The 13,908-nt window shown below is 41.1% G+C and overlaps 1 protein-coding gene across 1 annotated transcript in view; it reads left to right on the top strand.

Moving 5' to 3' along the window:
• Positions 1–276: 276 nt before the first annotated feature.
• Positions 277–13,908, top strand: part of LOC102751739 (chromosome unknown open reading frame, human C11orf85) — an 18,562-nt gene continuing 4,930 nt past the window's right edge. The window contains exons 1-4 of the mRNA XM_015568976.1: positions 277–377; positions 6,911–6,956; positions 10,957–11,045; positions 12,784–12,847. Of these exons, the coding sequence (XP_015424462.1) occupies positions 277–377; positions 6,911–6,956; positions 10,957–11,045; positions 12,784–12,847 (300 nt within the window). The remainder of the gene's footprint in view (positions 378–6,910; positions 6,957–10,956; positions 11,046–12,783; positions 12,848–13,908) is intronic.

Raw genomic sequence — 13,908 nt, forward strand, 5'->3', positions numbered from 1 at the left:
CCGGTTGGTTACTGCTGCTCCAAAGGTTTCCTTAAACCAGCAGTCGCCATCCTTTTGGACTTCACGGACCACCAATGGTCCGCAGACCACTGGTTAGGATTGCTGGTCTAGGTCATGAATATCAGAACTGAGTCTGGGACATAGGCAGTGGTGCTAAGTATTGAACATTTTACTCATAAAGAATGCTACTCATAAAGAGCAGGCTCTCTTTCCCATCTTCAGCTTTTTAATAATTCTCTAACATTTCCATTTTATTTAGGCTATTGTTTGGAAGCAATGAGTTTAAAACCCTTCACCTACCCGTTTCCAGAGACAAGATTTCTTCATTCAGGATCCAGTGTATATAAATTCAAAATCAGATATGGTGACAGCATCAGGTAAATTTAAAGCTAGGAGGGGGTAGCCTTTGTAAACCGGTTAGTGCATTTTCTCACAGATAATCCCTTCTTTGCCTTCACCCAGTCCAGGAGACTGGCTGAAGAAGCACGTTGTAGGTCTTTCCCAGGCATTTTATATTCCATATGTTACTACTCATGTAAATTCCTAAATTAGTGATGGCATACCTTTGGGGCAATGGTTCTCAAATTTTTTTTTATCTCAGGACCCCTTTGCACTTTTAAAATTATTGAGTATCTCAAAGTTTTTGATTATGTGGGTTATAACTGTCAAAACTTATATGAAAGCCCTAACCAGTTTGACTCAGCGGATAGAGCGTCGGCCTGCAGACTCAAGGGTCCCAGGTTCGATTCCGGTCAAGGGCATGTACCTGGGTTGCGGGTACATCCCCAGTGGAGAGAGTGCATGAGGCAGCTGATCGATGTTTCTCTTTCATCGATGTTTCTAACTCTCTATCCCTCTCCCTTCCTCTCTGTAAAAAAATCAATAAAATATATTTAAAAAAACAAACAAAAAAACTTATATGAAAATTAAAACAAAATTAAAATAACATACGTACTACTTTGAAAATATATATCATTAACTTTTAAAAATTGATTTAGAGAGAGAGGAATTGAAGGAGAGAGAGAGAAAGAGGAACATTGATTTGTTGTTCTACATATTTATGCATTCATTGGTTGCTTTCTCTGTGTGCCCTGACTGGCGATTGAACCTGCAACATATGGGGACAATGCTCTAACCAAGTAGGGCCTTATATCCTTAAATGTTAACAAATAACATTTTATTTAAAATAACTATCTTTAAAAAAAATTTTTTTTTTAAAATTGATTTCAGAGAGGAAGTGAGAGGAAGAGATAGAAAGATCCTTGATGAGAGGGAATCATTGATTGGCTGCCTCCTGCATGCCCCCTACTGGAGATTGAGTCCGCAATCCCAGCATGTGCCCAGATCAGGAATTGAACAGTGATGCTCAAGCACTGAGCCATACCAGCCAGGCTAAAATAAATATATCTTTTAAAAAATTAATGAGAGTCCTAGCCAGTTTGGCTCAGTGGATAGAGTGTCGGCCTGCGGACTGAAAGGTCCTAGGTTCGATTCCAGTCAAGGGCACATTCCTGGATTGCAGGCTCGGTCCAATGTACAGGAGGCACCCAATCAATGATTCCCTCTCATCATTGATGTTTCTGTCTCTCCCTCTCCCTTCCTCTCTGAAACCAATAAAAATATATTTAAAAAATTAATGAGAAGGCTGACATTGTTTACATTCCTGGGTTTTGTTCCAGAATACAAGGATGGTTTAACATACAAAACCCCATCACTATAATATGCCACATAAGGCTACTCTCCCTCCCGAAGGTATGCCCATGCCTTTCTTCCCTCTCAGGCTTGCATTTTCTAAACTCTGTAAGAGTCCCCACAAGACATGCAACCAGGGAAGCAATAGACAGTGGCAGCTCATCCCGGGCTAACCGCCCCCCCCCCCTTTTTTAATACTCACTCGATATTTTTCCATTGATTTTTAGAGAGAGTGGAAGAGAGAGGCAGCGACAGAGAGAAACATCAATATGAGAGAAACATTGATTGGTTGCCTCTTGCACGTGCCCTGACCAGTACCTGGGCTGGGGAGGAGCCTGCAACCCAGGTATCTGCCCTTGACCGAAATCGAACCCAGGACCCTTTGGTCCATGAGCCAAATGGGCTAGAGCCCAGGCTAACCCCTTGAACCGGTCTCCAAGGCCCCCTTTTCTCTGACTTTCCAGTGAGCCAAAGCAGCCCTGTCTAGGCTCATTTTTTGTCTATAATATTTCTAGAGAGCCAAAGCAGCCCTGCCTAGCTCTTTCCTGTTGCTTCTTCTATCCTAATTCCTTCCTTGTTTCACTGTCCCCAGCTTTAATAAGCACCTTTTCGTGATACAAACAATAAACTAGGGATAGAGGTGAACTTCTTCAACATGATAAAGGCTGTATATGAAAAACTCACATCTAACATCATAGTCAAATACTCTTCATACTTAAAGCTTTTCCCTTAAGATCAGAAATAAGTCAAGGATGCCCACTTTCACCACTTTTATTCAATATAGTACTAAAGTTCTAGTTAGAGCAATTAGTCAAAAATATAAAATGCATGCAAATTGGAAAGGAAGGAGTGAAACTATCTCCATTTGCAGACAATATGATCTTATATGTAGAAAACCCTGAAGAATCCACATAAAAAACTTACAGCTAATCAATGAATTCAGCAAAGTTGCAGGATACAAAACCATGCAAAAATCAGTTTTATTTGTATACACTAGCAACAGACAATCTGAAAAGAAAATTAAGAAAATTATCCCATTTACAATAGGATTCAGAAAGAAAAATATAATTAGCAATAAATTTAACCAAGGAGATGTAAGACTTGAACACTAAAAGCTACAAAAAAACAACACCTGAAATAAATTAGAAACCCAAATAAATAAAATCTTGTGTTCATGGATTAGACTTAATATATAGTTAAGATGACAACAGTACTCAAAGCAATCTACAGATTCAGTGAAATCCTTATCAAAATCTCAATGGCTTTTTTTTTTAAGAAATGGAAAGCCCATTCTAAAATTCATATGGAGCAGCATAGTATTCCATCGTGTAGATGTACCACAGTTTTCTAATCCATTCATCTACTGATGGGCACTTAGGCTGTTTCCAGATCTTAGCTATGGTGAATTGTGCTGCTATGAACATAGGGGTGCATATATCCTTTCTGATTGGTGTTTCTGGTTTCTTTTAAACAATAATAGATACAGAGGCAGAGCGGCCTCAAACAGAGTGTCAAACTGCAGCGGGAAGGCCGGGGAGGGTTCGGGGGTGGGAGGTAGGGGGGTAAGAGATCAAACAAAGGACTAGTATGCATGCATATAAGCATAACCAATGAACATAAGACCCTGGGGGATGGGGGAGGCTAGGGGACTGTCTTGGGCGGGTGGAAAAAATGGACACATATGTAATATCCTTTGTAATAATTAATAAAATTTAAAAAAATATAATAAAAAAAAATAAAATTCATATGGAATTTCAAGGGACCTCAAATAGCCAAAACAATCTTGAAAAATAGTAAAGTTGGAGGACTCACACTTCCCAATTTATTTAAAAATATTTTTTATTGATTTCAGAGAGGAAGCAAGAGGGAGCAAGAGTTAGAAACATCAGTGATGAGGGAGAATCATTGTTCGGCTGCCTCCTGCACGCCCCCTGCTGGGGATCGAGCCTGCAACCCAGGCATGTGCCCTTGCCTGGAATTGAACCCAGGACCCTTCAGTTCACAGGCTGACTCTATCCACTGAGCCAAACCAGCTAGGGCACACTTCCCAATTTAAAAACTTACTATAGAGCTACAAGTAATAATAAGAAAAAATTGTGGCACTGACATAGGAACAGATATCCAGACAACACAATAGAATTGAGAGCCAAGAAATAAACCCTTACATCAATGGTCAAGTTATTTTCTAATAGAAAGCTAGGACCATCCAGAGGGGAAAGAATAGTCTCTTTAACAAATTGTCTGAGAAGGCTTAATGTCCACATGCAGAAGAATGAACTTAGACCTTTATTTTATCCAATATACAAAAGTTAACTAAAAATGGATCAAAGACCTAAATTTAAGAGGTAAAACTATAAAACGCTTAGACGAAAAAATAAGAGCAAATCAATATGATTTTAGATTTGACAATGGTTTATTAAATACAACACCTAGGCAACAAAGTAAATGAGATAAATGAGACTTACTAAATTTTAAAAAATTTTGCACCGAAGAGCATCAACAGAGTGAAAAGGCAACCCACAGATAGGAGAAAATATTTGCAAATTATATATCCAGTCCCTGGCCAGTGTGGCTCAGTAGGAGCATCTCCCCATGTACTGGAAGGTCACGGGTTCAATTCCTGGTCAGGGTACATAGCTAGGTTGCTGGTTTGATCTGTTGGGACACATACAGGAGGCAACTAATCAATGAATCTTTTTCACATCCGTGTTTCTCTCTTTCTCACTTGCTCCCTCTCTAAAATCTAAAGAATAAATAAAATCATGTGTCCAGAATATATAAAGAACCACCACCCACAACAAATAGATGAACAATCCAATTAAAAAGAGAGCAAAGAACTTTGAATAGATATTTCTCCAAAGAAGATATACAAGTGACCCATAAGCACATGAAAAGATTTCTGTTATCATTACTCTCGAGGGAAATGCAAATTAAAACCAGACTTAAATACCACTTCACACTTACTAGACTGGCTATAATTTTTTAAAAGTATGTTTTTATTGCCCTGCCTGGTTTGGCTCAGTGGATAGAGCGTTGGCCTGCGGACTGAAGGGTTCTGGGTTCTATTCCAGTCAAGGGAACATTCCTGAGTTGTGGGCTCAATCCTCAGTAGGGGGCGTGCAGGAGGCAGCCAATCCAATGATTCTCATCATTGATGTTTCTCCCCTCTTCCTCTCCAAGATCAATAAAAAAAAATATTTTTTAAAAAGTATTTTGATTTTAGAGTGAGAAGAAGGGAGAAGGAGAGATACATCAATACGGTTACCTTTCAGTACATGGGATGGCATGGTGTTCAACAAAGTGAGCCACATCAGTCAGAGTTATAATTAAAAAATTTTAAAAAGGAAAATTACAGTTGTTGTCAAGGATGTGGAGAAATTGGAATCCTCATATATTGCTGGTGTAAATAAAATGGTGTAGCCATTTTGGAAAACAGTTTGGCAGTTCCTCAAAAAGTTAAGCATATAGCCCGGCTTGCTGGCCAGCCGGCATGGCTTGGTAGTTGAGCATCGACCTATGAACCAGAAGGTCATGATTTGGTTTCCGGTCATGGCACATGCCCAGGTTGCGGGTTTGATCCCCAGTGTGGGACAGGATAGCTCAGTTGGTTAGAGCGTTGTCCTGATATGCCAAGGTTGTGGATTTGATCCCGGGTCAGGGCACATATAAAAAGCAAGAAATAAATGGACTTTTTAAACTGTTACTTAAAATTCATTGGTCATTCTTGTTCTTTGAATGAGTCTTTTACCTAGAATGATTTGTAAAATAATGTGTTTCATTGGTCATTTGGAACGGTTCACTGACTTATGCAGATCATCCAAACGTCAGCACATTCCATTATACAGGCATACCTCGGAGATACTGCGATTTGTGTCCAGATCACCGCAATAAAGTGAGCCATGATATTTTTGCAGGTAGAGTTTTGCCTTGAATTTTCAAAAAAGGCAACATCTGTAAAGCACAATAAAACAAAGCATAGTGAAACGAGATGTGCCTATATAACATCAAAATTATATTGGCCCGGCTGGCGTGGCTCAGTGGTTGAGCATCGACCTATGAACAGGAGGTCACAGTGCCATTCCTGGTCAGGGCACGTGCCCAGGTTGTGGACTCTATCCCCAGTGTGGGGTGTGCAGGAGGTAGCCAATCAATGCTTGTCTCTCATCATTGATGTTTCTATCTCTCCTCCTCACTTCCTCTCTAAAATCAATAAAAATATATTTTAAAAAGTCATATTTAATATTACTACCAGTCTCATCAAAAAAATGTTTAAAGTACTTGGAACCTGCCAACCTCAGAGTGGTGGACAGAAGTTTTCCAAAGTGCAAATTTTTGCTTCAAATCCCAAAGTTTATCATTGACAACAAATACTATCAGTTGTCATTTGACCACAAATACTTGAGTTTATAAGCTCACTGTTCATTTTTGAAAAAATGTCATATTACCAAGTCTGAATAACAGCCATAGTTTGTGTCAACTGATCGTTCGAATAAAATACTGTTTTATGAAAAGAGCAGCTAGTTCAGTTTTCAGCTTAATTGCATAAGTGCTTTTACTTCAGACACCTCTGATATTTCTGTAGGCAGAAGTGCTTTATGCATGCTTCCTGCTTTATCACATACTCTTAAAAAGACATGTGATCAAGGGTTGAGATTTTAACAAATTATTACATTTTCATTGCTTTCTCAAGGATATTAAATTAAACTAGATTTTTTTTTCCTGTGTGGCAATAATGATTATTACAACTGCTAGTATGGTTAAGTGCAACTGGCTTGATTTATGCTAAGACACCAGCAATTTTGCTCACCATTGTTTTTGCACTAAAGATTATAAATGTTAGCACAGTGAAAAAGGCATGCAAATTTTAATATTATTATGAAAATGATGTTTGCCTTTGGAGACCCCTTGAAAGGGTCTTGAGAACCCCTGGGGGTCATCTGCCTACACATGAGTACAAATGGCCTAACAGATTAGTAACTTGCACAGTGAGAATTTCAGGTCTTGGCAAGTTAGTAGAGAAGATACTGTGGTATATAGCCTTGTACTAATTCTCAGACCACACCTCCTAGGTGATCACTTCCTCTCATGAGCACTGGGTCAGCACACACAATTGTTACTTAGTCATGTTTCTTTAGCTCAGTGGAAATGTCATTTTTGCTCTCCTGTCTATTGTCTCCAGAACTTTCCCTGGCTTATCTCTTGCTTTCTTACTTTCTAGAGGGGAAGATATAGAAAATAAGGAAGTCATCCTCCAGGAGCTGGAGGCAGGGAAAGAAGCTGACAACTTCTGGGAAAGTTCTTTAAGCCGACAATGTCCATGTCCAAATTTTAATTATTTCTCACCCACTGAGTCACTTGATTACTTGGCTTCTCCCTGCCACGTTTCCTCTGCAAAGAAATTTTGCTGTTTTTCCTGGGTAATTAACGCCTGTGTCCTTTCTCAGTTTTCCTAGTGGAAGCACTTTTGAGGCTGAGAGTTTTGTTTCAACCAGAGCTCCCAGCCACGGGCAGCTCTCTTTTGTGGCAGCTGGCATGGAGAAAGCTTCCGGAGAAATGGAAGGGCCGCCGCCTTCCGGGGCTCTGGGAAAGCTCACCATCCCAACCACTGCCTGGTACTTGACGTCCAGGAAGTTCAATTGTAAATACAGAGACAAGGCTGCTGTGTCTTCATTTTAATTGGAAACATTTTCCATTGCTATTATTCCCACTTCATTTTCATTCCTTTTCCTAAAGCTCCGTTAGCTTTAGGTTTTCCCACAGGAAGACTAAGCAGGTGGACATTGTTATAAATTGGTAAAAGGACTAGGCAAGAGGTTAGAGTTCTGGGAACTGGTTCTGGATTCCAGTCCTGGCTGAGCCACTAATTAGCTGTGTGACCCTCAGCAAATCACTTATCTCTCTGTCTTGATTGCCTCATTGATAAACTAAGAATTTTAAAGTAATTTATTTTCTTCTAACTTCCCAACTCAGTGATTTACGACTATTGTGGTTTATGAAGACATATGTGCCACATTTCAAAGAATTCAAATATAATTAAATACACAAACACAATACTCAATGAAACAAAAAATTTGAGTCATAGCCTTAAAGATACTTGTGGCTCTTTGGCTAAGTGTTGGAAGTTACATTAGGATCTTGCAGAACCTCAGAGACATTGTTATAAATAGCAATATAGGACGATGGCAGTTTTTTGCTTATTTTAATTGTGAGTAGAGCAGAATTTATTTCACTTTGCTTCAGTTAACGGGGCAGAGAAGAGCTCGAGGAAGCATAGTGAAGTGGAGAGAGCATAGACTTTAGAGCCAGTCAAACCTGGATTTGAATTCCCCTTCTGCCTCACAGCCTGATTTTGGGCAAGTGACCTACCTTCTCTGAACCTGTTTCCTTACCTGTCAGTGAGGTTGATAAATAATGTTTATTTTCAGGATGTGGCAAGGATTAGAAATAGATACGTGCAATGCCTGTCACATAGTAGCTCAATAAATGGTAGCTAGAGAGCATTTGTGTCTATAATCATACTAGAGGCCTGGTGCATGAATTTGTGCACAGGTGGGGTCCCTCTGGGTAGGCTGCAGGGATCAGGCTGAAACCAGCAGTTCAATGCCGCCTGCGGCTCCTACCTGCTGCTCCCGCTCATCCTGGCTCCCCTGTGCCTGCCCTGGGCTTGCATCCAAGCAGTCCTGATCGGGAGAGGCTCGCGGTGCCACAGCAGCACTCGCCAAAGGGAATGGCCTGTGGGATCGGTCTGAAACTGGCTCTCTGACATCCCCCGAGGGGTCCCAGATTGCAAGAGAGCACAGGCCAGGCTGAGGGACCCACCAGTGCACAACTGGGCCAGGGAGGGACTGCGGGAGGGCTCCAGGATGTGTCTGGCCCATCTCGCTCAGTCCTGATCAGCTGGACCCCAGCAGCAAGCTAACCTACTGGTTGGAGCATCTACCCCTGGTGATCAGTGCACATCATAGCGAGCGGTTGAGCAGCCTTAGCATATCATTTGCATATTATGCTTTGATTGTTCAGTTCTGTTGTTCAGTCTATTTGCATATTACCCTTTTATTATATAGGGTTAGAGTTTTCAAAGTACTTTTTATATGTTCTCTTTTGCTCTCGCTTGTTTTGAGGCAGATGTTACTCTCTTTCATTCATTTAGGAAATATTTATTGATAGGCAGTATAGCCTAATTGTTAAGAGTGTAAGCTCTGGAACCCCATTGCCTGGATTCATATCTTGACTTCACCATTACTAGTTATGTAACCTTGTTATTCAGAAAGTCATTTTACCTCTTTTTGTCTGTTTCCTCATGTATAAAATGGGGATAATAGAAGTATCTATCTCAGAGTTTTTGAGTATTAAATTAAAAGCATATCATTTTTCAGGATTCTATTCGTGTGGTCCTAGGAAATTTGGACAGCCTGCAGCCATTTGCTACGGAACACTTTGTTGTATTTCCCTGTATCCTTTCATTTCTGGATGGGAATGAGCTACAATTCACATTGTAGATTCAAATTGAAGCAATAAACCCATAGACAGTTTAGAAGGTAGGTTACGGAAAGGAGAAAAAGTCATCCCTAAAATAGTACTCAGGGATTCGTATTGACTTTCCTCATTCCTTAGCACCATTTCCCAGATAAAAGCAAATGGGAGAGAGTGTCCCACTTGAAATTCAAACATGGTGAAATCGTGTTGATCCCCTATCCATTTGTTTTGACACTGTACGTAGAGCTGAAATGGTTTAATGAAAACCTGTCAACTGGTAAGTAGAATGATGGCATTGTGGGTGGTGGAGAAGAAAAAGGGGAAAGTTGAACGTGCATGGTTAGTAGTGTAAGCTGAATATGGCAAAATGGTCAGTCAGATTGGGCCCCAATACATACCACCCAGTGTAGAAGTCGGGAGCACGTGCTCCAACCCAGACTGCCTAGTTCAAATCCTGGTGGCCTTGCCACTTTAATCTGAGTGACCTTCGACAAATTTCCTTTTTTTAAAAAATAAATCCTCACCCAAGGATATGTTTTTTAAAATTAATTTTTAGATAAATTTCTTAATCTTTCTGTGCCTCCTTTTTGAAATGGTGAATAATAATAACAGTACCTATCTCATTGAGTTGTTAAAACCATAAAATGTATAAATATTGGAGGTTGGAAAGTAAGTACACAGTCCGACAGTAATCACTCAGTGAAGGAACCTATTATATGAATACTTGATTCCATTTTAGAGGTTTCAGTAACTTTCAACTTAGTAGTATCTTAAAGTAGTATCTCCTACTTTTTAATCTGAGTCATTACTATTTTTACTTATAATGGGACAAGTAGACACCTGCAAGTTTGATTTGGAAAAGCATACAAAGGCCTTGCCTCAAAATGTCTCCCCAATTAATTTGTCACAAAAAGTCCCACCTTTTGTTTCAGAATTGGGGGCCCTTTTTAAGTGGCATATTGTTGGAATATAGTGTGAATCAAACTCTGAATTTCAGCTTATAAATTATAATAGTTCTAAAATAGAGGAGGAAGAGATTTTTGAAGGCTATTTCTAGGATAGTTGGTACCAGGCAGAAGGGGAAAGAGAATACACGGAGGTGTGGTCTAGGCTAGGACCAGTTCTGAGAAGCAAATGGTAGCCAGAAATCCAGGTGAATCAGTGTCTTAATCCATTATAACATTTAAATTTCCTGTTACAGGGAAACGAATAGATGACAGTCCCCTTGGATTGGTAAGTTTGCCTTTTGTATAGAAAGTGATAATTGCCTTTATTGTTTCATGTTGTTGAAAATCCAAAAAAATCCTGCTCTAGTCCAGCCGGTGTGGCTCAGTGGTTGAGCATCAACCTATGAACCAGAGATCATGGTTCCATTCCTGGTCACATGCCTGGGTAGTGGGCTTCGTCCCCAATGGGGGACATGCAGGAGGCAGCCGATCAATGATGTTCTCATCATTGATGTTTCTTTCTCTCTCTCCCTTTCCCTTGTTCTCTGAAATCAATAAAAATGTATTTTTTGAATTGGTTCTTGGGGGAAAAAAGAAATCCTGTTCTGGTCTCTTCCTGTTTTCCCTTGTTGCTGCCCAGGTCCAATCAGAATTGGATACGTGAGGTCATCTTTTCCCCCGTGGCTAACTTTCTAAGATTGTCCCTAACAGAATGTCTACCCTTACTTGCAACGTTGACAAAGTTGCCTTTGGCAACTTACAGATGGGGAGTTCATTGTGCCCTCATGAACTGTGAGCAACTCTGAAATAGGAATCACAGGTCTCTGGTTCCTCTCTGAAGGTCCCTGCTGAGAGGAAGGCAGCAAGAGCCATGAAGAAACGAAAGCGCGTGGAATTGTCTGTCTCTCCCAGCAGACCAGGGCTGGACAGGTCAGTGGTGATGGCTGAGAGTCGAAATCCTGCATCCTGGTTAGGCCAGCTGTTGCTGTTGATTGTTCTTGACCTTACGCGAGTCACTGTCTCTCTGAGGGCTTCATTGGTATCTGCCTGTTCCAGTGGGTGGACTAAGGCAGCGGATGCCAACTGGTGGTCCGTGAGGTCCGAAAGGTTGACAACCTCTGGACTAAGGAAAGGAAGCAAGTTAATATTTGCAGTGTAATTTGAACACAACCCCTTCCTCAGCAGAGTAGGATTCTTGTGTTCATTAAGACCAAGGCTGAGAAGAAATGCAGTCAGATCTATACGGTTGTGTCCAATACATATTCAATGAGAACTTACTGCCAGAAAACACAGTAAGAAGGCACAAGACTTAAAAAGTACCAGGATATTATACAAGAACATAGAACAAATAAAATGTAATTCTATTTTACCTAGTGAGCAGTAAGCTTTTAGAAATCTACCTTAAAAGATTGTCCAGCCCTAGCTGGTTTGGCTCAGTGGATAGCACATTGGCCTACAGACTGAAGGGTCCTGGGTTCAATTCCAGTCAAGGGCACATGCCTGGGTTGCAGGTTCAATCCCTAGTGTGGGGGCGCAGGTGGCAGCCGATCAATGAATTTCTCGCATCATTGATGTTTCTCTCTCTCTCTCTCTCCTCCCTCTCTGAAAGCAGTAAAAATACATTTTTAAAAAAAAAGGATAGTCCAGTCTAGCCCAGCCAGAGTGGCTCAGTGGTTGAGTGTCAACCTATGAACTAGGAGGTCACAGTTTGATTGCTGGTCAGGGCACATGCCCAGGTAGTGGGCTTAATCACCAGTAGGGGGCATGCGGGGACAACCGATCAGTGATTCTCATCATTGCTGTTTCTGTTCCACTCCCTCTCTGAAATAAATAAAAATACATTTTAAAAAAACAGATTTTCAGAAAATTTCTATAAAAAAAAAAAAGATAGTCCAGTCTAAAATATACATGTCTATTAGAGGGTACCAGTTGTTGGGTGAGGTGCTGCAATATATGATATTAGGTGGAATATTGAGCACATTGCTACCATGTTGAAGTTACTATTGAGGAGGCTACTTATTTTCTTTTTTTGATTCTCTGTCAGGGACAAAATGAGTCAGTAAAACAATTCAGTCGTTCTTTCTAGCACCCAGAGAAAGCTGCTGGAATAATCTTAGGTGTGGTTTGCTCCGCAGCACAAAGTGCTTTAAACCCCGTTCACAGAGAGCAGCAGCTTTTTTCCTGGGACGGTGGGGGCCCCAAGACATACAGGAACAGTGCAGGGAGACCACGAGGGAGCTGACCTACACTCTCCTGGTGCACACGGCGGAGGAGAGTGGGAAACTCCTTTCCCAGCCAGGTGGAATGTGAGGGTACTTGGAGGTGTGAAGCTTTGTGTGTCTCCATTTGACTGAATTTTCTGTGGAACTGAAGCTTCATATCTTCCCTTTCTCTGGGTTTTGATGCACGATCAGGTATTTCAAAGTCTGATACCTGCTGTCAGTCCATTTACCTTTTCTCAACCACTAGATCCCTACATGTCTCAAATTGGGATTCTACTGTGAGTTAAGCAGCACCCAAAGAGAAGTTGGCCACACAGTTTATTCTGCAGGCCAGGAGTGGTATAAAAATAGCCAACTTGCTGAAATATTCATGTGAGCCACATTTGCTTGAATGTGGTGATGTAGCTGCTGCCAGTAACATTTCCTGGGCCTTTTCCCCACCTCAGGGCCACGATGAGGACTTCCAGCCAAGGTCCCAGCAAAAAGAAGTTCCTCATGGAAACCAGCAGGGTAAGCACTACAATGGAGGCTTCCAAGCTCTTGACTGTTCCTGCTCTGTTACAATCAAGTCAGGATTCCTGTTACCAGCACATCTCGGTCCTTAATACAGACTGAGTTGACCGAACTCATTCTCAGGTTTCACCATCTGCAGAACAACATTCAACCATTCTATCCTTGCCACAGCCTGTCTCAAAAGTGGCTGCATAACACCGTACACATCGGTGAATCCTTCTCTTCTCAGCTTAAAAAGCTGCTTCTTATACTTACAGCTGAAATAAGAAAAGAGGTCTGTTGAACTGAGGTAGGATCCGGTAAAGAATTTTCTTTTTAGAAACCTTTTTGCCTTCTACATTGGGGCCTGAGTCTAGGAACATCTAGTTTTTACAGACAAGCTAGGCATAAGCACAGGACACTAGTAAGAGAAAACTTAGAGCAGTGATGGGTTGGCCCCAATAGTATTTCATTTCATTTGTGATATCTGTTCCCCACTTAGGTATTCATAATTCTGCTATGCCTCCATTTCAGGGCTTTTCTGTAGTAGTCTCTAAAATAGTACCCGTTTTCTTTTCCTTTTCTTTCAAAATAGCTGTGATCTAATGGCTTTTTCTTCTCTCTCTCCAAAGTAGCTCTGACCTTAAATATCCAAACACTCTTAACTCATCGCCCTTACCTTCCCAGGACTCCATGATATGATCAGTTAATCAGCAAACATTTATGCATCCATTCAGCAAACTTTTAGTTAGTCTACTATGTGCCAGATACTAAGGATATCACAAAATCACCTAAAAATGCCAACAGTGTAAGCTAGGCAGACCACTACTGATAGATACGCCATGTGCAGGAATAAAGGCACCACAAAGGATAACCTCACCCAGATTAGGTGGATGAAGGAGGGTTCCTAGAGTAGCTCAAAGAATTAAGGCCAAGAGGAGAGAATACAGTGCATTCGGTGACTCCAAGCCAGTGCCCCTGGAGCTTGGAGCAAGTGTGGTGCTGGGAGGTGTTACTGGAGAGTCAGCACTGGCTGGATCATGAAAGGCCTTAAGGCTGCCTTCAAGATGACAGGAATG

This window comes from Myotis davidii, unplaced genomic scaffold, assembly GCF_000327345.1.
Source record: "Myotis davidii unplaced genomic scaffold, ASM32734v1 scaffold425, whole genome shotgun sequence".
Lineage (NCBI taxonomy): Eukaryota > Metazoa > Chordata > Mammalia > Chiroptera > Vespertilionidae > Myotis > Myotis davidii.